General features: G+C 49.0%; 9 protein-coding genes across 9 annotated transcripts; 7 read left to right on the top strand and 2 right to left on the bottom strand. All coding sequences in view use genetic code 12, as the record gives it.

The window, feature by feature from the left end:
* Window positions 1–57: 57 nt before the first annotated feature.
* CXQ87_002213 (uncharacterized protein) lies at window positions 58–1,047 on the top strand (the record flags this gene model as incomplete). The annotated part of the gene is made up of 1 exon (XM_025480729.1): window positions 58–1,047. The coding sequence occupies one exon, from the start codon at window positions 58–60 to the stop codon at window positions 1,045–1,047; it is 990 nt and encodes a 329-aa protein (XP_025335029.1).
* Window positions 1,048–1,317: 270 nt separating this feature from the next.
* CXQ87_002212 (uncharacterized protein) lies at window positions 1,318–2,004 on the top strand (the record flags this gene model as incomplete). The annotated part of the gene is made up of 1 exon (XM_025480728.1): window positions 1,318–2,004. The coding sequence occupies one exon, from the start codon at window positions 1,318–1,320 to the stop codon at window positions 2,002–2,004; it is 687 nt and encodes a 228-aa protein (XP_025335028.1).
* A 56-nt stretch (window positions 2,005–2,060) lies between these two features.
* Window positions 2,061–3,086, bottom strand: STD1 (Std1p; the record flags this gene model as incomplete). Its single annotated transcript, XM_025480727.1, has 2 exons — window positions 2,061–2,654; window positions 2,958–3,086. 2 exons carry the CDS (start codon window positions 3,084–3,086, stop codon window positions 2,061–2,063), a joined length of 723 nt encoding a protein of 240 aa, XP_025335027.1.
* Window positions 3,087–4,236: 1,150 nt separating this feature from the next.
* Window positions 4,237–4,551, top strand: CXQ87_002210 (SBDS family protein; the record flags this gene model as incomplete). The annotated part of the gene is made up of 1 exon (XM_025480726.1): window positions 4,237–4,551. One exon carries the CDS (start codon window positions 4,237–4,239, stop codon window positions 4,549–4,551), a length of 315 nt encoding a protein of 104 aa, XP_025335026.1.
* Window positions 4,552–4,683: 132 nt separating this feature from the next.
* Window positions 4,684–8,696, top strand: NUP159 (FG-nucleoporin; the record flags this gene model as incomplete). Its single annotated transcript, XM_025480725.1, has 2 exons — window positions 4,684–7,561; window positions 7,606–8,696. The coding sequence occupies 2 exons, from the start codon at window positions 4,684–4,686 to the stop codon at window positions 8,694–8,696; spliced, it is 3,969 nt and encodes a 1,322-aa protein (XP_025335025.1).
* A 61-nt stretch (window positions 8,697–8,757) lies between these two features.
* CXQ87_002208 (uncharacterized protein) lies at window positions 8,758–10,428 on the top strand (the record flags this gene model as incomplete). The annotated part of the gene is made up of 1 exon (XM_025480724.1): window positions 8,758–10,428. The coding sequence occupies one exon, from the start codon at window positions 8,758–8,760 to the stop codon at window positions 10,426–10,428; it is 1,671 nt and encodes a 556-aa protein (XP_025335024.1).
* Window positions 10,429–10,527: 99 nt separating this feature from the next.
* CXQ87_002207 (U2 snRNP complex subunit YSF3) lies at window positions 10,528–15,046 on the bottom strand (the record flags this gene model as incomplete). Its single annotated transcript, XM_025480723.1, has 2 exons — window positions 10,528–13,596; window positions 14,831–15,046. 2 exons carry the CDS (start codon window positions 15,044–15,046, stop codon window positions 10,528–10,530), a joined length of 3,285 nt encoding a protein of 1,094 aa, XP_025335023.1.
* A 1,487-nt stretch (window positions 15,047–16,533) lies between these two features.
* Window positions 16,534–17,739, top strand: CXQ87_002206 (uncharacterized protein; the record flags this gene model as incomplete). The annotated part of the gene is made up of 1 exon (XM_025480722.1): window positions 16,534–17,739. One exon carries the CDS (start codon window positions 16,534–16,536, stop codon window positions 17,737–17,739), a length of 1,206 nt encoding a protein of 401 aa, XP_025335022.1.
* Window positions 17,740–19,682: 1,943 nt separating this feature from the next.
* Window positions 19,683–22,898, top strand: CXQ87_002205 (uncharacterized protein; the record flags this gene model as incomplete). The annotated part of the gene is made up of 1 exon (XM_025480721.1): window positions 19,683–22,898. One exon carries the CDS (start codon window positions 19,683–19,685, stop codon window positions 22,896–22,898), a length of 3,216 nt encoding a protein of 1,071 aa, XP_025335021.1.
* Between the last annotated feature and the right edge of the window lie 1,139 nt (window positions 22,899–24,037).

Here is a 24,037-nt window from a genome sequence, read left to right as displayed (position 1 = left end):
CGGCTCACCTACACCTTCTGCGCGCACATCACCAAAGTTAACGTCGAGTAGTACCAGATGTCGTCTGCGGTTGAAAAGTCAAAAAAGCCCAAAAAGCCTCTTGACGAGGAGCACGCCTGTCGCTGGGCCGGATGCAGCGAAGACAAATTCCCAAATTTGGCCTCTTTGGTCAACCACGTGAGCAACGCCCATTTGGCTCAGAACACCCAGGTCTATACGGCTTCCCAGATGCGCTACAGCTGTCAGTGGGAGGGATGTTCTCGATTTGACGTGGAGCAGCCTTCCCGTTTTGCCCTTATTTCACATTGCCGGACCCACACTGGTGAAAAACCGTACTTCTGTCCTATTCCCGAGTGTGACAAGCACTTCACCAGATCGGATGCCTTGGCCAAGCACGTCAAGGGTGTGCACGATTTGCACCAGCACAGAGACGCCATTGCGTTGATGAAGTACAGAAAAGAGAGGAACAAAGGAGATGTGTTTTTGGAGGAGAACTTGGACACTTTGACCGAGGAGGAGTATGCGATGTTCTTGCGGAGAGACTACGAGTTGCGGATGCCATGGTGGTTTTCCAAGCGCTTTGTGGATTCGCTTAAAGCCGAGGATTCTACTTTGCAGAGTCTCTACGATCAGCCTTTGGAACTCAGGCAGTATGACTTGGCCTTGTCTCGTTACAAGACATACCTTAAAAACCAGCAAAAGGACGATCTTTTGACAGAAATGAGCGACGACACTGCACGTCAAGTGAAGCATGCCGTGGCCAACTACAGGCCTGACACATTGAACGTGTACGAGGGAAGTGACGTTCTGAAGCTCTATAACTCATACAGCAAGCTTACAAACAAACTTGCCACGGCAACGCGAGTACAGAAAATCACCGAGCGGAAGCTTGAGGAGGCCAAGAAGGAAAAGAGGCGGTTGTGGGCTTTGACCCAGGTTTTGCTCGATGCCAATGTGGAGCTTGGTTTGCCCGAGGGTGAAGTCAACGTCGACGAGCTTGACAAAATCCTTCTAGCAGATGGAGTTGAGGAAGGCGAGGGAAACTAATTGACTCAAACAATGTTGATTTGGCGGAAGAGGTGGTATCAAATGTTATCAGCGATGTTAGACAGTGTGAACAATCATTGTTCGAGGAACGAGGTTAAACACGAACCGGCTGAAACTCGTTATTTGTGTCATTTACCTATGCTGTCAATTCGAAAATCAATTGGTAACTTCGATACGGCTTGGGTCTGGTGGTGGTACTTTATACACCCGTACACCAGATATCAACCTACATCTGCCTTCTCATCTCATCGAGTCTCACCAGAAACCATCATGGCAGTTGCACTCAAACAAATCGCCGAGGTCACAGAGACAGACTCTGGTAGAGATTCTGGCAGAGACGATACTGACATAGTCGACGAGTCCCTCAGTCTAGATCAGCTCCTCGATGAGCTCGCACAGGAAACAAAACCACAAAGCACCAAAGAGAACGAGTTCTCGCAGATCCAAGCTGGGCTTGAAAAACTACCAAAAATTGACAGCAATCTAGAACAGCGGCTTGAGGAAGCTGCCAAGGCGAAAAAACAGGTGCTTCCAGCTACCTCCGTCAAAATCAACGACCCCATCGCACACAAAGTCAAGAAGACGAAAGAGGAGATCGATGCTGACGCAGGCAGCAAATGGTTTAATATGAAAAAGAAAGAGATCACGCCTGAAATCAAGCGTGACATGCTTGTCATCAAAAACAGAGCTGTGTTAGACAGAAAGAGACATTACAAAAAGGACAAGTGGGAAATTCCAAAGTACTTCCAGACAGGTACCATCATTGAAGGTAACACCGAATATTACTCCGCCAGACTCGCAAAGAGAAACAGAGGCCGTTCCCTTGCTGAAGAAATCTTGAATGATGAGGAGGGTGGAAAGTACTTCAAGAGAAAGTACCACGAGATCCAGAGCGAGAGAACGAGTGGAGGAAAGAAGCACTTGAAGAAGCTCAAGAAAAAGAGACAGGGCTACTAGGTAAATACATAAGCATTGGGTTGAGCGTAACATCGTAAGTCTATAAAGTAAGTGAGCTATTCCTCCAAACCAGCCCGGCGGAACACATCCAGACGCACCTCGTCCCACAAGAGTTTCTTTGCGTCCTTGGTCAACTTCTTCTTTTCACCATTGGCCAGCTGCAGCTTGAGCTCCTTTTTGATATTGTCGCTCTTGACCTTGTATTCGTAAGCGGTCGTGGCCGCAGCTGCTAGGTTGACCAAGTAATTCCTCACAGCAATTTCCTTATATTGAAAAGTGAGGTGGGACTGATCACCTTGCGTGATGGGAGGTGAAGGAAGCTGTCTCTTGGGCTGGTTTATTTGTAGTAGTCTGGACTGTTTGACAGAGATCTCTGCCACAGACTTTTTGAACAGACTGTCAAGTTTGTGCTCCGTGTATAAGTTCAGTGAGTAGAGCGTATAAATAAGCTCCTTATCGGAAATATGGGGTTGGAGGAGCACGATCTGACAGATTTGTGCAAGATCGCCGACTAGTTGAGGAAGCTGCTGGTCGGAGTATGAGATATCTGGAGATGACGACACCATGGGCATATGGTTGAGCATGAGCTTACAGCGGGTCACGTTGAGGTTCCAGTCCACCAAAGACTCCGGCACGTTTTGATATTGAAGCTCTGAGCCAAGGAGATCTTGTACATTTCCAGATCGTCGTCGGTCTCGGATAGTCGTGCAGCAGCTTCGACTGGGTGAACTGGTCTTGAGCGTAGCTCTCATGCAAGGCGATATCGTTGATCAACTGCTCAACCGTAGTTGTAGTTTGTTCAGCGTCTTCGGAATCGTGGCTGTTGAGGACAGGTAAATCGAGGGAGCTGATCTGACCGACCTTTTTCCCCACGAAAATACACTCAGTGCCAGCAGCCGGTGCAGCAGATGCAGATTATGGAGATGCTTAAATTGGGAAGGAGCTGAACGGACGGAAGTGGCCGAACTAAGTCCTAAAGATTGCAGAGGGAGCTGCTGGTAGATGGCGTTTCTGGCGGAATCTCGGAACTGGGAGGGCGGCAGGGACGCCTGTGAGTTTTTCCTGGCAGGCACGCCGAACATTTTGAAGATTTGAAAGTGTTTTGCTCGAGGTGTAGTTGGTGAAGCGATGTGTGTGGTTTTTTTTTTTTTTGATTATTTTTCGTGAGAATCTGTGGGGAGACTGTGACTGTGGAGAAGACGCAGGACTTCGGATTTTCTCCGGGATGCCCATCGAAAACAGGGTTCCCACTGGTGAAAACGGTCGAGATTTCGAAATCCCAATAGAAGTGTGTAAGGAATTATGAGATTCAAATCTCGAGCGAACTCGAGGAATTTTAGCGGTGCTGGACCAGAAACCCCTTTTTCATGCCCTGGAAAATCATGCCGAAAAAGGCAAGAATAAGAAATGCTGCGACCGCCACGCAGGCCGCTCTTGAGATTACAAGCCTATTTTTTCCGGATCGGCCGCCTGGACCGTGCAGACTCGTGAATCAAAAAAGCTTAATTGTATGTGTTGATTGGACATATTCAGAAAGTATGACATCGATATATCGTCGTCTTGAGGAGATATCACGGCGTAACCATGAGGTGATGGGTGCGAAATGGTCATTCTCGGATAAAAGTGGGCAACTTGCGGAATGGCCTGGGGATGTGATTTGGAGAAAATGAATGTGGTTTTTGGGTTCATTAAGGTTGAGAGATTGCAATGGTATGGTTAGTTTTTTGAAATTGTGATGTTTTGGTGATTTTGGCGGAGGGTGTCTGCTGCTGAGGTAGCAGTCCGGATAAGAGAGGTGCGGATACGAGAGGTGTCGATGGGTGCAAACCAAAGCCAGTATGAAGGGGTTATTTGGCTGAGAAGGCCATCTTCTAGCTCTTGGGCTTCACTAGTAGGTCATGCTTGGTGAGTAGGAGTCCACGTGGTCTAAGAAAATGTCATTTGGTGGCAGCTACACTACAACAAGAGCTTAAAGTACCAGATATGATGAAGTTGTCAGGATCAATTTAATTTTAGAGAATCATAACGATTTTTTTTAAAAAATAATTCATTTTTACGGTTATGTCCAAAACAAGCCCGAGTGCTTCGGAATGTGTCACAACGGTACCTTCAGCCAGCTCCCATCAAAGCTCACTCATATTGCAGAGTAAAGTGTACCTGATTCTCACTCTACAAATGCTGCTTAAACAATTATTTTTCTGAAGCTTCAATTTCCAACAATTCTGAACTATAATGTCTCCACAACCACACAAGATTTTCTACAAAGGCAATGAACATGATTTTGTCATCTTCACCGAGAACCCAGACTTGATCAAGAAGTACAAGGGCGGTGACACCACAATTCCTCTTGTGGACCTAGTTTCGGTTTGGCAGGTTTTCACCAACAGACAGGGTGGTGTTGACGGAATCTTGGACCAAGCTTCCAAGGCTGAATTGGAGAACGAGTTTGGTCCTAAGGCGAAAGTGGACGATGCCATCAAGAAGATTCTAGATGAGGGTGATGACAAGAAGGCCGTCGGTACCTTCGATGAACAAAAGCCCGTATAAATACATGAGTCATGAATAAAATTAAAACACCCGTATATCTTACATTCGTGCTGTTTCGTGTGTTGATACTCCGGTGGTTGCAGCTCATCAGCCTGCACATCAAACGCTCAAATCAACTACTTCTTCCACAACATGGCGGAAATCCCAGAGGAGTTCACCGAAACGTACGGCTTCCATCTAGATAGTCATAAGGATGGTGTCAAGTTGTTTGATGCTCCTGTTGATTTTGGCAATTCCAAGGTCGCCACCCTGCCATTGAACTTGTTAGCAGTGGGAAACATCAAGAAAGTGTACATTGCATCCAACACGTCCCAGCTTGTCATTGGCCATGTTGAGACTTTGGAGGAAGACAGAAAGTACGTCGACCTTGACGCAATCACAATTGTGGGTATAAGCGCCGATAATGAATATGTTTATGTTGTCACGAACGGAACGCTAAATAGAGTATCCACTGACGAATTGCTTCTGGGAGGACAGACTTTCACTGAGATGGCGAAAGATGTCAAGAACTTTAAAGTGTCTCCCACGGTTCCAGGTTTGGCTGCTGCCCTTTTGGAAAACGGTACCCTTAATGTCTTGAAGGATGACGAAACAGTGCTGTCTTTTGAAAATGTGGACGGTTTCGCTTGGGACCTAGAAGGAACTGCTATCGGTGTCGTCACCAAGGATGAAATTGCTGTCTACAAGCCTGACGGTGAAAAGCTCTCCTCGTATACCGTTGAGGAATCATACAACGACATTGCTGCCATACATTCTGGTCAATGGCTTCTAATGAATAGTCCTTGTCCTGAGGATGCCACATATACGCTCTTTTCCAAAGACGGGTCAGGCTTCAATACCCTCGATGTGCCATTAGCACCACCATTCGGCGAGGTCGAACGAGTCCAGCAAATCTATTCTACTCACTTGCAAAACTGGATTAATGGCAAGACTTTGGCGCTTGTATCCACTGCACTTGCCACCGAAATAGCATCTATTGAGTATGATGGTGAAGAAAGCAAGCTCATTGCTCACGCTAATGACACGGATCGTGCTGAACTTCCTGTTGACGACGAATCGGGTGATGATACTTTGCCAGTCGGCATGGCGGTAGATGTCACAGGTACTACAAGAGTTGTTAAGGAGCCTTGCCTGGGAGTAGAAGAGGCAAACGGTATTTTACCAAGATTATTCTGCTTGAACAACAATGGTATGTTGATTGCCTGGGACGTCTTCGAGTCACGAGAAATCAAGAATGATGGTCTCAGCTTGGAGAGAGCAATTCCACAGCTAAAAACGGTGGATATACCAGTCTCAAAAAAGTCTGAAACTGTGAGCCTGGGTCCTACCTCAGTACCTGTCAAGTCTGATCCAGTCAGCCTGGGTCCTTTCTCTGCACCTCCAATCGCTAAAGAACAAACTTCCAAGCCATCAGCCCCACCAGCATCACCGTTTGGCTCTTCGCGACCATCAGCATTTGGTCTGTTTGGTTCTGAAGGAAGTAAGGGAAGCGGTTTTGGCCAATCAGGGTTCGGCAAGTCAGGTTTTGGTCAGGCAGGTTTTGGTCAGTCCGCATTCGGTCAACCTGGCTTTGGCCAATCTGGTTTTGGTCAAAAACAACAGACCAAAGGCAGTGGAGATGTCAAATCTGGGTTTGGAAGTTATGCCTCAAAGAACAATGCCCTCAGTGGCGATGCTAAATCATCTCCATTTGGCAAAACATCCGCATCGAATGATATTTTTGGTTCTCAGAGCATCTCCAACGAAAGCCTGAAACCATCGATTTTCGGTGACTCCAGTACAAAGCCATTTGGCTCCTCTTCGGAATCGAAGGACATCTTTGGTAGCTCATCTAGCACAAAGCCATTTGGCTCCACGACGGATGCAAAGCCATTCGGATCAACTACAGAAGCAAAGCCGTTCGGATCCACAACAGATGCAAAGCCATTTGGATCAACGTCAGAGAGAAAGCCCTTTGGATCCACAACAGATGCAAAGCCATTTGGTTCGACCTCCACAAAGTCTATTTTCGGTAATCCCACTGATGCAAAGCCATTGAGTCTGTCTTCGAAGCCGGAGTCCTCCTTTGGTGCTTCTTCAGATGCAAAGCCACTGGACGCATTTTCAAAACCAGCATCTGCTTTCGGATCCTCCGACACTGCTAAGCCATTTGGATCATCTAGCACTTCCAAACCATTGTTTGGGCAATCGACTGATTCCAAGCCATTCGGTCAGCTGTCCGAAGCAAAACCATTCGGAGCACCATCGTCCCTGTCACTTTTTGGCTCAGCTCCGACATCAGAGAAAGACAAGGCCTCTCTGGAAGCAAAGCAGGAAACTAATGCCCCCACTGACCAGTCATCGGGAGAACCACAGAAGCCTTTATTTGGCCTGCCCTCTGCCAACAAACCGTCTCCTTTCAGCAAACTTGAAGAATCTAAGCCATCCGAGACTCCCCAAGATACAAAGCAGTCTGATCTCTCTTCGGAGGTTGACAAGTTGTCCGTCAAGCTGGCTGACGAGAAAACTGCTTCAGAAAAGCAAGAGAGTTCACAGCCTTTGTTCGGCAAACCTGTGGGATCTGATGCACCACAAAAGCTGTCATTGTTTGGACAATCCAGTCAGGCAGAGCCTAAGGAAGAGACGAATAAATCCTCACCATTTGGTGGCTTCAATGCTCCCAAGGATTCAAGCAATGATAAACAATCACCTTTTAGCGGCTTCATCAAACCTGGTCTCTCGTCTCAGAGCGAGGGACCTCAAGAAAAGCCTGCCATGTTTGGTTCTCAGTCATCAGACAAGACTTCACCTTTTGCATCCTTGAAGAGTCCTGAGAAGACACAAGAGGAGGAGTTGTCAAGTGGAGTTGACGATGAAGCTCCATCAAAGAGTGAAATACCAAAGAAATCCTCACCCTTCGATGTCTTGAAGAAAGAACTGACCGAGACCACTGAACAGAAGTCCTCTCCGCTCAAAGACTTCGATGGTTTGAAAGAGAACCTTCCAAGCGAAGAAGCGCCCCCTCTAGTGAGTCCTCTCAAGGTGTTTTAAGTTCTAGCGAACTGCTTGAAAAAGACGAGGTTTCATCCGAGAAAGAAAATCCAGCATCTCCTGGAATCGATAAGAGCCAGCCGGCCGCCGTTCCAGCTTCGTTGAAGAAGGATGCATCGCCAGACAACAAGTCTCTACCATCATCACGGGGTAGCCAATCTACATCTACTTCATCGAATGAATTGAACATACCATCCACACTGCCGTTTACGGAGAAGAAGAAACCAGAAGTAACTACGATGGACCATTCTGCTTCTCAAAAAACAGCCGACCAAAGCCAGCCTGCCAAAGCCGAAGACGCTAGACCCTCCTCTCCATCGGACGATGTCAGCGATGCGCCTCCGTTGAATGATGTTGAGCTTCGAGTCTTTGGCCATCTTGGATCACAGGAAAACAAGGGTACTCCTGTGGAGAAAGAGATGCGTTTGGTGTTGCAGACCACCGATGCCATGAGCAAGATTCTCAGGCTTAATGCGAAATACTTGGAAGACAGAATCAAGGCTCTTGAGTACGACCAAGACCCCGAAGATTACAGGCGTTTGGGTGCTATTAGTTCCATCACGAAGGAGGCCTCCACAAAGGTTGTGGACGGAAAGAGCACGGTCTTAGCAGCTCGTGAGCTCAAAAAGAAAATGGAGACTTTGATGAAAGTTGCGGAAGATAGCGAAGAAACGAGAAAGCTTTGCGAGCGGTTGGTGTTGCAAATCGCCAAATTCGAGAAATCCTTCACTCCAGAGAACATCAGAGACCGTCCTCTTGAGGTCAGAGGCGAAATGCTCAAGCTACGTCTCCGCGAGAAGATGAAGAAAGTGGAAAATTTACACGCTGAAGTGCTCGAGAAGCTGACTCCGCTCTTACTTGAGCGTAAATCAGATGCTGGTGGCACCTCCTTGGTGGAAAGGCTTGAAGAGGCTACTTATGAGATCACCTCCAAAATCAATCTCTACTTCAAGCAAATCACCAAAATTGAAAAAGATATCAACGAGCTACAAGGCTCAAAGCTCATCACGGACGGAAAGGTGCAGCGCAGCATTCCAAACGAAAGCCTTCAACAAACCAAGTGGGCGTGGGCTAAGCAGCTTGCGTCCTCTAGAGTTGTTCAAGACGAACTCTGATCTAGTGCATACATAGCGCGCGAAGGTAAATAAACATCACCAAAGGTAAATACTCATCTTTATGAGCGAACTTCTAGGAACCAAGGTCGCTGTACCTGGCACGACAAGAGGATTCGGTGTCCTTAAGTACATAGGGCCCATTGAGGGGAAATCTGGGGTTTTTGGTGGAATCGAGCTTCAAGGCCCTATAGCAGCTTCAAGAGGTAAGAACAGTGGTGCTGTTGATGGGGTACAATATTTTGAGGTTCAGCAGCCCATGAGTGGTCTTTTTATACCCTGGGAGAGACTTAGATCATCAAATGCCCGTTTGCCTAGGTACGAAGATACGATACGACCCCTGAATGGTTTTCCAGATAACCTCAGAACACCATCACCAACCCATAAACCACTCTCCAGGGTCAGCAGGCCTCTGTCGCTGTCACAGAGTCCTCAATTAGCTCAGCCAATTACACTCTCAAAGAGAAGAGTCACCTCTGGAGAGTCTGTTACGAGGTCTGTGGGTGGATCAAGAAGTGATCTGGGGGACTTGTTCGACAGAACTAGGACGCTGTACGATGCTGATGCCGCTAGAAAGGAAATTAGCGAATTAAAGGCCATACTAGGCAGCAAGTCTAGAGATCTCCAGGAGAGAGACAACATTCTTGCCGGTCTTCAGAACACGGTGAACGAACTACAGGCTGTCTTGGGTGATCTAGAGCAGGAACTCGAACAGAAAAACCAGAAGATAGCGAAGCAAAAGGCTGATAACGACAAGGCCAGGGAGGAATGGCGTGAGAGTCTTCAACTCATGATGTCTGCTCAGCAAGAAGCAGAGGAGCTCTACGAGCAGCAGATTCAGGAACTCAGGGGAGACGGGCAAGGCGAGAAAACCGCAGAGCTTGAAAAGCGCCTTGCAGCCTTGACAGAGGAGAACAACAAACTCAAGGAGCAAGCGAGTCTGGCATCTGGGGATGATGCCGAGGAAAAGAAACAAGAGCTCGAAAAGTCACTTGATCGTCTTCAGCAGGATGTAGCATCCTTGGAGTTTGTCATTCAAGACAGCCAGAAGAAAGTGAAGGAAAGGGATGCTAGGATTCACGATTTGGAAAGCGAGCTTGAAGAGTTCAAACTGAAAGAGGTTGATGGTCTACTGAAGCAAGTGCGTGATTTGAACGTCTCGGACTCAAAGTCAAATGAGAAAATTGAAGACCTTGAGCGGCAACTAGAAGAGCTGAAAAAAGAACTGAGTACCATGGAAGAGCGTGTCAAGAAGCTTGAGGCTGATCTTGAGCAGTCGAGGCGTGAAACCTCGCAGCTCCAATCGAAACAGACCAACTCTCTGGATCCAGACGAAATAGCCAAAAAAGTGGAAGACCTACAGCACGAACTCAAGATGCGCCCTACCTTCGAGGAGCTTAGTGAACTACAGACCGCCCTCGAAGAGGTTGACCTGCTCCATCAAAAGTCAATGGAGGACAAAGATAGAGCACTTGCCGCTGCAGAGGAACAGAAGAAGGCCTTGGCTGAGCAACTCGACCAGCTACGTCTGCAGCAAACTCAATCAAAACCGGAAGATCCCTCAGAAGACAAAGAAAATTCCGGGCCTGTTAGTTATGTCAAGAACGAGACATTGGGGATTTACAGACCACCAAAACCAGTGGACCCTAGCAGCGGTAGACTGAACTGGTGTGGGCTTTGTGAAAGAGATGGACACAGCAGTCTCAACTGCCCCTACGAAAATGACATATTTTGATAGAATGTATAATGAAAAGCAAACGAAACTAGAGATGCAGAAGTAGTTCACCTGGAAAAAATCCTCCGAAGAGAATGAAAAAAACCAGACAAACGAAACTTATACCTTCTCAAAAGAAGAATATGCCAGGAAGGGGTCAAAGCTCTCGAGATAGTTTCCATCCAGAGATGCCTTTTTATAATACCTTCTCTTGCAAAACTTCCAAACCTCACAACCAGCGAAGAATACAATTGTGAATCCGATGGAAACACCCCATTCGTAACCAATGGGTCCATGCAAAAACACTTTATCGTTGATCACCGGAATATAAATGACAGGGAAAACAGAAACAAAAGCACCAATCACCGACCAAAACAAAAATTGATTGTCCCAGAGATCAGCACCCAAAGTCGCGTACCACGGGTTCTCCAGCTCTGGTCTCATGTTGAAGAAGGAGAACTTCATGTGGATACATTCCCAAGCCAAAAACAAAGCACACCAAGTGAAGGCCGAAAAAGCGGCTGATCTTCCCTCAAAGACCAAATCACAATTGCTGCCGCTATTTTCGTTACACTTGTAGCCCAATTCGCCACTGCCTTTTCCGTAGACGACAATGACAAATACAGCCATACAACAGGCCGCCATCCAAGTACCATAGACAAACATGTCCAAGATCATGCCGGATGTGAAGATTCTGTTGTTTGGCGGCACATCCAAAATATCGTCACTTGCTTTCTCCTGACCCAATCCCATAGCTGGGAAACAGGATGTCACCACGATAATCCAGAGTGTTTCAACTGGAGACAAAGGAAAAACAGAGAAGCCCGAATTATCGAAGAACGCCAAACCCACAATCAAGTAAAGCGCCTGAGCGACGTTTTCAGCAAGCAACTGCAAAACGAACTTTTGAATGTTAGACGACATTCTTCTTCCCTCTTCGATGGCGTGAAGAATGGAAGCAAAGTTGTCGTCCGTAAGAATAATGTCGGAAGCATCTTTGGCCACATCTGAGCCATTCATGCCCATGGCAATACCGACATCAGCCTTTTTCAAAGAAGGAGAATCGTTGACTCCGTCACCTGTCATAGCACAGAATTTGTTACGACGGTGCAACGCTTCAATCATCCTCACCTTTGTCTGTGGAGCACAACGGGCAATGACCAAAGGAAGAACAGGCAAATTGTCGATCTCCAAATCGCTGAGCTTGTCAAACTCAGTGGCGGTCATACACATAGACTTGATCACATCATCGGAGTAGTGATACAAGTTGTGAGGAAGAATTCCTACTTCCTGGGCAATAGCTCGAGCAGTTCCAAGCATATCACCAGTAAGCATATGGACATTGATACCTGCTTTGTGGCATAGTTTAACAGAGCCCCTGGTCTCAGGACGAGGTGGATCGTAGATACCAATCAAGCCCAAAAACGTCAATCCAGTCTCAACCTCCTCACGGTTGTTGATGTTGATCTTTGTACAATTGACGTTTCGTTCAGCGAAAGCCAACACTCTGAGGCCCTCGCTGGAGAGATTATTCATCACCTCCTCGATTTCCTTCTTGTGAGCATCAGTGAGTGCTTCCTTTGAATCCTGGTCGTTTGACCCGTACTTGAACTCGCAAATATCCAAGATTCTTTCAACTGCACCCTTTGTGTAGATCATAGCGTCAGCACTGGATTTACCGTAAATAGACGACATTCTCTTGATGGAGGAGTCGAAGGAAAATTCAGCAAAATGCTCTAGTGATCTATCGCCAATGAGCTTTTGTCTCGTAGACTCCAAACGAGTACAGAAGACATTGATGGCAATTTCGGTCGCATCACCCTGACCTTCCCAAACAGTGCCAGCGTCTTTTTCGACAGGCTGGATGGAGGAAATGTTGGCCAAAGTAGCGGCGTCCATCCACCTTGAAAACAAGTACAGCGACTGTTTGGTGCTGAAAGGCTTGTATTCTGGCTCCTCATCAATGTCATTAATCTCCTTAGGAGACAAGTTGACAAAGCTGACTTCACCAACCTCTGGATTGTACACCTCGGTGGAGTTTGTTACCGAAAATGTACCAAGCGAAGGTACCCAGAGCTTTCTGGCAATCATCTTGCCCATGGTGAGGGTACCAGTCTTATCGGAACAAATATCGTCGATACCTCCAAGAGCTTCTAAAGAGTCTAATTTTCTCACGATAACGTTCTTCGTGACCATGACCTGGGCACCAATAGCCATTGTGATGGTAAGCACGACAATCAATGACGAGGGAATCATAGAAAGAGCCACGCAGATGGCGTAGATGGCAACTGAACGATTGACATCCATTTCTTGAGTGGCCATCACCACGATTGCAAAGACCACGGCAACAAAAAAGAGAATAATCGCCAACCATGACAACTTGCGCTGCAATGGGGTACCCACATTTGTACCAAGAACGTTCATGATAATGTTGAAAGTGGATCTCCAGACGCAAGTGAATAGCGATACGCCTGGACGCTTCTTGACTATCAAATCGTCTTCAGACGACTGCAAGGAAGAGGCGATTTTTCCAATTTCAGTGTGTAATCCGGTGGCCACGGTGATACCTGTAGCACGACCCTTGGTAACAACTGAAGAGGAGTAGGCCATGTTGAGACGATCTCCCACAGGCACCAGTTCCTCAACGTCATACACGTCTTGGTGATTTTTTGTCACTGGAAGAGACTCACCTGTAAGCAAGGCCTCGTCAGTTTCCAAGTTCATGGCATCCACCAAACGCAAATCAGCAGGAATCGTATCACCGACTTTTATCACAACAATATCACCAGGAACCAAATCAACGGCGTTGATTGTCGAAGTCTGGCCGTCACGAATCACCACAGCAGAAGCAGAGGTCAAATTACGCAACGAGCCCATGGTCTTTTCGGCCTTCACCTCTTGGATAAAGCCCACAAAGACATTGACAAAAACGACAAAAGCAATCACACCGCCGGAAATCCAGTCTCGGATCGCCAACGCAATGATCATCGAAATGATCAAAACCAAAACCATGGCATTGAAAACCTGGTGGCACAAAATAGCAACATACGAGATGGTCTCCTCGTTGCCCAAGTTGTTGGGACCATGTTTTGCAGCCAAATCAGAAGCTTGCAATGAAGAGAGACCAGACTCGACATCGACAGAAAACAACGACGCCACTGCATCAGCAGCTAACCTGTAAGGTTCAGGCTCGGACGAGTGGCTTACTCTTCTCGGTTCTTGACCGCCTTGAACTTCAACTTTCTCACGAGAAAACGGCACATTTTTGGTTGAGTTAGCGGACGAGCAGGAAGACTTTATTTTCAAATCAGGCACAAGAAAAAGCGGCTACTCTTAGTTTTTAAAGAGACCACTGGCGGTGCCAAAAAGCAAATAGATGGGTGAAAAGGCAATCGTCCTCGAGATAAGTATTTAAACGGCTCGCCTGCATGAAGCCGTGAAATTTTTGTACATCTATCTATTACATGAAGAATCCGCCTGCGCACCCGAGTGTCAAGCCGCTTTGACGTTTCTTGGCACACTATATTAGCGTACAACGTGGCCCGCTGGGAAGCAGAAAAAATTTGAACGAAAGGAATTTTGAATGAATCAAAAAGCTGGATAATAATGGTGTTTCGTGTAGGTGATCCTTCGGCTCATAGGACCCTTACATATTGAGTAGGTGGGGAATTTTTCAGTGTAGGGGCGCTTGACCAATGAGGAAAAGCGGGACATTGAGCTCATTTGGCGGCAACATTTGAGATTAGTTTCTAGTAATTGCGGCGGCGATGAGCTCCAGGTAGCATGGAAGGCGATTGAAAGTGTTTCAACGCCGTGCCCATGTGGTCTGTAGATAATCGTTAAAAAAAAATTGTTGATGGGAAATGATCCGTTTAGCCTAGTCATGCTAAGATCATCATTGTATCGTTTGCCGTCAATATGGCTTGGTAACCATTTTTGTCGATTGGCTGCTATCCGTTTGTAGGAGAGGTCCCCTGGCGCCTTGCAATCTGACTTCCAATGGACTGGCTGGTTGAAACCACATCACCGATGCAAATTGCCCAAAACGTCCAAAGTGACATAATGATTGAACGACTGCGTAGATCAAGGTCACCTTCGTGGATATGGAGCCCATTGTGAATTTGGATTATGTTTCGCTCCGTTTAGCTCTGATACTGGTTTGATGTCGCTGCCTTGCTGTGGATAGTTTGGTATGAGTACCATTCTAAACCACCCAGCACAATCAATACAAATTAGAGCGCTATTGCATTTAACAGCGCCAAACACCCTCAACCCATCATTCTGCATCACCATACTCTCAATGCTATCCACCACACCCAACCCTCAATCATGACCAACCTCATCAACCAACCAACCATCAACAAAGTCACCCCTCCTTCGCCTCCTTCGATCCCCCCTCCGTCTCCCTCCGTAGCGGCTGGACCATCTTCTTTATCAAACTCTGCTTCACAAAAAGCTTCGGCTCATTCATCGCCACAGCGTTATACTGCAACAAGCTGTCGTGCTGGGCAATGGACGCTAGCGTGTCTCTGTGGACATTTGTGAAAAACTCGTCTCGCGTCGTATCGGCATTTCCAACGCCTATATACTTTTCCTTATTCCGAAGGTACTCGTTGTTTTCCCTTACTTTATCAGCCATGAGATGAGATGTGGGCGGTGTGCATTCGCGACTTTAGGAGGAGGTGTCAGGATAAGGTTCAGGGTCCTCCAGAACGAAGAAAGTGGCTAATCGGAAAAGCTGATCTGGCCTCCAAGCATTTTGGCCCATGTCGGACGATATGCTCCGATTTTGAGTATGGAGCTGACATTGTTGGCCCCACACGGAGGTGAAAATTCACCCTACGGTGAAAAAAACCAAGCTTTCATGCAAAAAACCAAGCTTTCCATGCCCCCTCCCGGACTCCTTAGTCATCCATTGTATTTCTGTTTTTAGTCATTGCTGAGAAATACGTAGCCGGAGGCGGGAGGATGTCCAGCTTAGGCGGAAGGATCTCCAGAGGCGTCGATATTTTTCAGTGGCTGGAGCATTGCATCACGGGCAGATGAGATACGTCTGTGGGGTCCATTTACGAGACGGGAATGACGCCCGGGCTGGCGACGTTTCAGATTCATTGTTTGAAAGTAAAGGAGCTTAATCCAAAAAGCAAGAACCCAACTTCCAAACTCATTCTTTGCATATTGTGATTGTTTCAGCTAAAGCCGGAGTCTCTGGGCTTCTAGTGGCCAGATGGCTGCGAAACGGCTCGGGGTAACATGGATCCGCGAACCCAATGCACGTAGCGATCCGGAAATAGCACTGAAAAGCAACTGGTCCATCTGAGCAAATATGGGGAAATGAAGAAGAAAAAAGAAGGAAAAGAAGAAGTGGATGAAGAAGTGGATGTTCAGAAAGCTGATGATGCTTTGGGCCCTGCGTGGGAGGTTACACAAAACTACCGTGACACTGGTCCAATTGGAAGGCCTGCGAATGCCTTGTACCCCACCGCTGAGGCATTTTACCCCAGACCGCCGCAGTCGTTTTGGGTTCATGACGCTCGAGGCAGCGTCACACAACAGATTCAAGTATTACCGAACAAAAAAGAAAAAAAAAAGAAAAATAAGCGTCGACGAGTTGCAAATGGCGACCCCTATCGCTTCAGCTAATCAGCTGCCGTCAATTCTAATCAGCTGCCGTTTCTAATCAGCTGCCGTTTCTGATCAGCTTGCCCTGTGGCATATGTCAAATGACCGCACCAAAGTGAAAATTCACTCATCCGTATTTTTATGGAAACCCGGCGCGGCCAAAGGCCCCTGCTTTGGGCCTCTGTACCTAAGATCTCTCGCCGCTACGGCACACCATTGTTCGGTGTTTTCGGTGCGGCCCCGATCGCCTCGTTTCGCAGCCACCAGCAGCAGAGGGTCCCCTCAAAAACGGGGTTTCCTGGGGACGAAAAAGAAAAAAATTAGATCCCCAAGGTCGTAGACACCCGTAGAATCAGACAATGTTTCCAAAAACCCAATTATCCCCCGCTGTTCAGGACTTGCCCCGGTGACTCAATGCAGAGGTAGGTCCTCTATGCGGTACTCTCCTGCGCGGCAGCCCCTCATTCACCCAACTTCCCCATTATATATTCATCTTCTCCCGCCATGAAACAAAAACCAACGGTGGCTGACCTCATCAAAGACTCCGACGACCTGTCCCTCAAGATCTTATCCATGTACCACCACAAGGCGTACCTTCCTCACAACAAGAGAGTTTCCAACATTGCCTGGCGTATCCAGAACCAGAAGGCCATGAAACGTCATCAAGGTGGCGTGGAGAAGCCTGCTTTCAAGAGAAAGTCCATCGACATGGACGACCATTTCGACTACGTGGCCCACATCCGCCGTATCTCCCAGGAGGAGACCTCGGAAGAGCCCAAAAACGAGCCCAGACTGATCCCATCGGCCACACAACAGCATCACCATAATCAGCATCATCACCAGCCTTCCCCACAAAAGCAGGAGGCCACTCCTCTGTCCCTGTTGGAGAAACAAAGCAACGCAAACCCCAGCCTGTTCCTTTCCTCGTACATCAGCCTGCTCGAGCTGACCCTCAAGCAAGACTACAAGTTGACGCAGCCCCGGGGCAAAGACTCGTCCAAGGAGTCGCCTCTGCAAAACTACACGTCCAGTTCTGCCCAGGAAACGACGCTCACTCCGGCGCCGCTGGTGAACTCAAAAAACGACTCCTCCTCCTCCTCCAAACCAGCGTTGCAGTGCACAAACTGCCACACGAGAACCACCCCGCTCTGGCGTAAAACCGACCAGGGCGATCTCCTCTGCAACGCCTGCGGCTTGTTTTACAAACTCCACGGCATCCTCCGCCCGCTCAACAACTCAGCTTCTGCCCAGCACGGCCAGCCCCTGCCTGTGTCCCGTTACGGAGCCGCCTACGATGCTCGCTACAACGGTGGGCGCAAATCCCTCGATAACGTCATTTCCAACAACAACACCGGTCTTTTCAAGCAGCTCAGCGCCAAGCCGCTGGACGCGTTTGCCCTGCCTTACGACGACCACTTGCAGACTTTCCTAGACTTCCAGCAACCGCACGACGGGCAGAACAACATCGAGAATGGCCCGGACGAGATGGACAAGCTTCTCAACATGAACCTTTTCCAGCTGGACTCCTTCACAATTGGTGCTGACGACTCGCCGCTGCGCCATGTCGATTTTGCATCGATGGACACGGACGCTGGCGCCGGGTTGGCGCATCTTGAGGCGACGGACGAGATACTTTTGGACGAGCCCGCGAGGAACGGAACGTGGAACTGGTTGGACTTTGGGCCCGCCGCCACCACGGGTGGAGATTAACCGGATGGTGAACGGCAACGGCCGCAGCCATAATGATAATTTATTTCAGTGGATACATAGCGACTTTGGGAATATATGTGATTGAGGGGCAAGTGACTTCTGAATCGCCTAATAGATAGAAGCCCGGATGTATGTGTAGAGGATAGGATCTGTGCGTAGCTGGATCTGGCAGAAAGCTTAAGTACATGGTCCACTGCGGTGTCTGGCCTATCAGATGAAAAGTACAAATTGTACAATTTCCCCCACTCGGCTAGAAGACGGAGGCCACCATTTCCGGCAATTTCACCTGCCCAAGCCCAGTTGGAGGGGCCCCTTGCCCGGGCACAAAGCTTAACTGGAAGGTGCGTGAGCGGCTTGGTTCCTAGGCTGTGTCTGATCGGATCGTCAGATGGGGGCCCCGTACTCAATGAGGAAAAGCAAAAAAATACCACCCGGGATCAGAACAGAATCTGGAGAAAATATTGCCAGAGGTGAAAATGGGTGCATCTCATATGCGAGGAAGCGATTTGCTGTGAATCGGGCCCATGCGAGATGATCCCATCTGAGCAACCATTCCGATTCAGCCCCAGAGGTATTCAGGCGTGCTTGGATCGTGGTGCACTCAGCGTTGGGGCACTGAGCTCATAGAGTATTGTTTTGCATTTTCAACTGGTGCTGTGGCCAACCAATTCACCAAAATTCAAGAAAGTCAAAAAGTTCAAAATTCCAAAAATCCGCAAAGTCCAAAACCACTGCCAATGGCTATGGAGTCTCCAGATCATGGGCTATCCGCCTGCAGTGAGTGCGCTGATTGTGGGTTCATGCACGGACCACCAAGATGAAGTAGCGAGCTGCGCGGCGACGCATGAAGCTGTCAAGCCGAGAAACAAAGGAGCATTTTGGAGAGAAAAGCCCGGTAGCAACAAATGCAAAAAAAGTTGCCAACCCAGCCATGGCAAAAACGCAAAACCCGCCGGGGCCTGTCCCATGCGGGTTTCCCCATGTGGGCGCGCAGGGGCAAAATCACGGGGCTTAGAGAGAAGAAACTTGACAGCATGGAAGCAAGTGGGGCGGTTGCTCCCTGGCTCCTGGCGCCTGGGGCGCTTTGGGTGCAAATCAAGGGATGTCTCAGACCGCGGGTTGCTGGAGGCACGGGGACTTAACGGGAGTTAACGAGGGAGTTAACGAGGGAGTTGACGAGGGAGTTGACGAAGGCCGCTGGCAAGGAAAAGAAAGCCGAGGTCGATTTTTGAAATTGAAGTCTTGAGAGATCAAAAAAATCAATTAGATCACCGAAGCTCCAGTGCATTTCGGTGCCTGGCCTCCCCTCGCCATCTCACTGTCGCAGCCGCCCTTCTCGTAATTCCTGGCCCACAATTGCTCGGCAGCCCGGGACAAAATTAGCAGCAAGTACGCTGCCGCTGCCGTCGTTAACAGTGCCACATCAGCGAAGCGCCGTTGCATAGCCAGTGCTGTTAGCAATTCCTCTTTTTTTTTTTTTTTTTTTTGCCCTAGTAATTTACGTCTTTTCCATCTGTCGCCCCTGGCATTCTTCTGCCCGATCCTATTGTCCCACTTGCTTTGTTGGCTGTGCTGTTTACGTTTGCGCCAAAGAAGGCGCCCCAGTGCCTCTTCTGATTTGGGCCCTGCGACCGCTGGGCGGCTGTTTTTCTTCCCTCGCTTCCAAATTAAGACTGCTAAAAAAACCAACGGTTGCTTGAGCCTCCGGCCTTTTGTGAGCTTCCACGGGCAAATAAAAAAAAAAAATATTGTTCCTCCCAACCTCTTTCTTCCGTCGTCCCCAAAAACTACCAATTGCTAAAAACAGCCCCCTCCTCCAAGGCCTGCCTCCTGTCCTGTGACCCAGCCCGACCTGCACCCCATTAGGCACTAGAATTTTTTGCCTTTACCCTCCAGCACCACCTTCTTCTTCTTCATTCGCTTTCGGCCTAGTGCCTTCTCCAATGGGTCTCTTCAAGAAGTTCCGCTCAGACGAAAAGGCCGCTCCCCAGCCCGCCCCGGCGCCAAAGTCCTCCCTGAACCTGGACTCCCTGGGTGACGTCTCTGAGTTCTCTCTGGCAGCCTCCCAGCTGTCCCACCTGTCCCAGGACACAAAACGCCATCTGGACCTCCTACCTAGGAAACCCGTGGCCGCTTCCCAGCTCAACCGCCACCTGCTCCAGCCCAGACTGCTCCAGCCTCATCTGTTCCACAGTCCTCCCCAGAACCCAGCCACGGTCCAGCAGCACCTGATCCACCAACACCATCCACTGCATCATGCCCCAGGAGCTCATGGAGCCCACGCCCCGGCTCACCGCTCAATGTCCCTGAACAGCTTATCCGCATACGGCGCCCAGATCACCATGCCCCAGCCCGCCCAGAACTTCTCCGAGGGCTACTCCCAGATCCCCCGCCGCCAGTCCCAGGGCTTCGGCTCCCAGGAGCTCCTCCACGAGAACGGCGGTCGTTTGACCCCGGCAAGAAGCAGAGAGTCGCCGCTGGCCCAGAACCGCCAGGTGTCTTCCACCGTGCCTAACAGCCCGGCTGCTCCAAACCGCCCGTCCCGTGTGTCCCACCTGGCCTCCACATCCATGCTGTACGCTGCTCCAGCCGCCTACGCTGACGACTCGTATACGCTGGCGTCGCTGGCGGATGCGTCGCTGGGCCTGGAGGACGAAAGACACCCATACTACGACCAGTGGAAGCAGTACTACGCTGCCATGGCCAACTACAAGGGGCCCCGCACGGGCTCCAACGCCAACTTGGCCGGAAACGCCAATGTCGTCAGCAACGCCAGCTCCGGCATCAACAACGTCATCAGCGCCTACTCCTCCAGCATCCCGTACTCCCGCTCCTCCTCGGCTAGTAACGTGCACCACTCTTACACAAACTTGGCTAGCGCCGCTGGCAACGGTGCAGGCAACGGTTTGGTCAGAAACTCCCGCATGTCCACGCTCAAGCTGAACCGCCTGTCGCTGGTGCCTTCGCTCGCTCACGCCGAACAGCGTCCTACGCCCAGGGCGGTGTCCATGAACGTTGTGGCGCCCGAAGGTCCGGAAATCGACGAAGAGGCTGTGGTGGACGACCCACCAGTGCCTTCCATGGTGGGCTCGACGAGCCAGGCGTTCGAGAGGCCTCCTCCGATCAATACCGGCTCCACCTGGTCTGCATCTACCGACCTGGCTGCTCTGGACCTCCTGGAGTCTCTGCCAGGCAAAGCCATTGCTCGTGAAGACTCGGCCATTTCCGACTATGGCAAGTACCTCTTCAACAGCACCATGGACCTGGCGGACGAGGAAATGGACCCCGGTGTTCATGCTGCCATCATAGCTGCACACGATGCCCCTCCTGCTCCTCCTGCTCCTCCTGCTGAAACCCCATCTCGTAACGACTCCACCACGTCTCGTTCGTCATACAACTCGTTGCAGAGCGAGCTGAACTTCAGCGTCGGCCGCAAGCCTACTAGGATCGCTCCTCAGACAGAGCAGCAGAGGTCCTTGTCTCGCCGCAGCCACAAGGAGCGCCGCCAGAGCAATTTCGTTCCTCCAATGCCTGGTCCTCCTCCACCCATCTTCCCAGGAAGTATGCCTCCTCTGCCTTCGCATGTGCCTTATGGCTATCCAAGCAATGAAAACGTGCCGGACGGTGCCGCTGCTTTCCAACTCCATCAGATGCAGCAGCAGATCCAGCAACTTCAGCAGCTCCAGCAGCAGATGCAAATGTACGGAGGAAACCCACGCCACAGCAGGATCTCGGTGTCGCCGCAGCCGGCACCCCCTCGCTCACTGGACCCCACCATCAACGCTAAGATTGATGAGTTTGTGGCCCTTCGTCAGACCATTGCCGCAGGCCACAAGACTTTCGACTTCCGTTTGCGTTGGGCCAAGATGTTGATCCAGGCCGTGAACTACAAGCTCTATGCTTACATCAACATCAAGGGTGATAGCATTCCATCGGAGCAGGCCGCTATGAACAAGCTCACGTTTGTCAAGCTGGCCGTGACTCACTTGCAGAAGATGTTGAAGGAGCTCGATGTGGAGCAACACACCCCTCAGGACCGTCGTATCTTTGCTGAGGTGTGCTACATCCATGGCTGCTTGCTCATGCATGACTTTGTGCCAAAGTTCGAGCAAGATTTCAACATTCAGCAGGACAAGGACGAGGCTGACCGCTTCTTCCGCAAGTGCTTGGAGCTCAACCCACTTTTTTATTGTGCCCACTACAAGTTGGCCAATCTCTTCGAGGAAGATCAAACCGAGGAGAGCTTCGACACTGCATTATATCATTACACTCAGGCTGCTAAGTTAGGTTACAACCGCTCCATCTACCAAGTGGCCTTGATCTACTTGACGGTACCCAAGGTGCGCCTGATCAAGTTCTTCAAGTACTTAAAGAGTCTTTCCGACATTGACATGGATTCTAAGGATATCAAGTTGAGCCCCGAGGACCGCGATGAGCTCGAGGAGATCTCCGGCTTGGCCTCGTTCCAGTTGGCAAAGATCTACGAGGGCATCTACCCTGGTGACTTGACTCAGGACGACGAGTTCGTCAAGCAGTCTTTAGAAATCGCTCCTGTCAATTACGCAAAGAGTTTGAGCTACTACAACAGAGCTGCTAGGCTTCATTGTCTCCAGGCACAGGTTCGTTTGGGACACATCTACGAGAACGGTGACTTGAACAGAAAATACAACCCCAACAAATCCATCCAATGGTTCATCAAGGCGGCTACCTCGCCGTTGAAGTTCAAGCGCCATCCTGAAGCAATGCTAGGTCTTAGCAGATGGTTTATGATCGGCACAAACGGTCTGAGCAAGCATATACCATATCCTGACCCACAGGGCGCCTTCATGTGGGTCGACAGAGCGTGCAAGGAGTTCAGTTTCCCCGAAGCCTTCTACGCTATGGGTCAATTAGCCGAGCAGGGTCTTGCGCAAGGTGATCCATTGGAATGGTATCAAGAATCATACAACAGGGGTTTTGTTGAAGCAGCGACCAAGTTGCCTGGATACGTGCCACCAGAGGTTCCCGAGGAGGAATACCCAGAGGATATTCCCGAGGGCGCCGATAGTGATGCACAAGAGGGAATGCCAATTCCAGATCAGGCTGCTCTTGATCAAGTTGCTCCAGGTGAGACTGGTCACAATGTGAGTTTCGCTGCTGCACCTGAAGCCGTTCACTAAGGGTTATGGTTCCTAACAATGTCCAAACGATCAGAAATAAAAGAAAAAAAAAAAAAAAAAAAGTTATAAAAAAAAAGGAAAAACAAAATGTATGCATTGAAAACCAACAAACTTTGAACAACCGTTCGCTGCATGGCGTGGGGCATTTCCGGAACTGTCAATAGATAGCTCGCCAACTAATTGATATTACGGAAACACAATTGTAGCAAGGTGGTATGATCTGGAATGATTAGGATGAGAATGAGGGAATGAGGGAACTCATTACATGAGCCTGAATCAAAGATCACATTCAACTCATCTATAGATAGAAGCCAGATCTCGTAAACCCGCAGATCACTGAGATCACGATTTCTCGCCATGTGAAAATTGACAGTTTCTTTAGAATTCCCGTTACATAAATATATGGCTGGCTCATCGAGCTTGTGATGCAGCCATTGTTCACCACATGCTATTGTCCCATTCTGTAACGTCAGCCGCACGAGCCTTCTGAATACCACATAACCTTTCATTGGAATGAAGCCTTATGATTTAAGAAGCACATATCTATTGTGATAAGCATTGATTCGAGATGTTACTGAAAGACAGCCCTTCATAAGGTGGTAATCATCATTTTAAAATTTGAAAATTGTAGAGCCCTCAATTCGACTACGATGCTGAATCAAACTGAAAACTGTGATGCTGCTCATGGGTGCTTCACGTTTTATTGAGCATGCAACAATGTGAGGTGAAGTCCGGTTTTGCGCAGCAATGATGTTGATTTTAGAATACTTGTTGTAGTGACGTTTGGGAATTCTATCCAGCCCAGGTCAACCACTTTTGCTTCGTATCAATGCTCGACAGAAGGGTCTCAATTCAGACAAATCATCCAAGAAGAGCTAAATGAACCTCGAAAGTGGGGATGTAGCCGCAATTTGAACAAATGGTGGGTCTTGGTCGGGATTAGGTGGCTAACAGTCGAATCGACGATGACAAAGGGATGCTGAAGATGACCGTCGACAAGCCAGTATCATCAAACCCTTTATGAAATTTCGCTTTGATGAATTTTTCAAAACTCGTCAGAAAATATGAGAATCTGCACTCACCAATAACCTCTATGTATCCCCATTCACTGTCCACTGATCTAATGCCACTACCACTGA

Source organism: Candidozyma duobushaemuli, assembly GCF_002926085.2.
Source record: "Candidozyma duobushaemuli strain B09383 chromosome Unknown B_B09383, whole genome shotgun sequence".
Classification (NCBI taxonomy): Eukaryota; Fungi; Ascomycota; class Pichiomycetes; order Serinales; family Metschnikowiaceae; genus Candidozyma; species Candidozyma duobushaemuli.
Note: the sequence above shows the minus strand (reverse complement) of the source record. Positions and strands in the feature narration are given on the sequence as shown.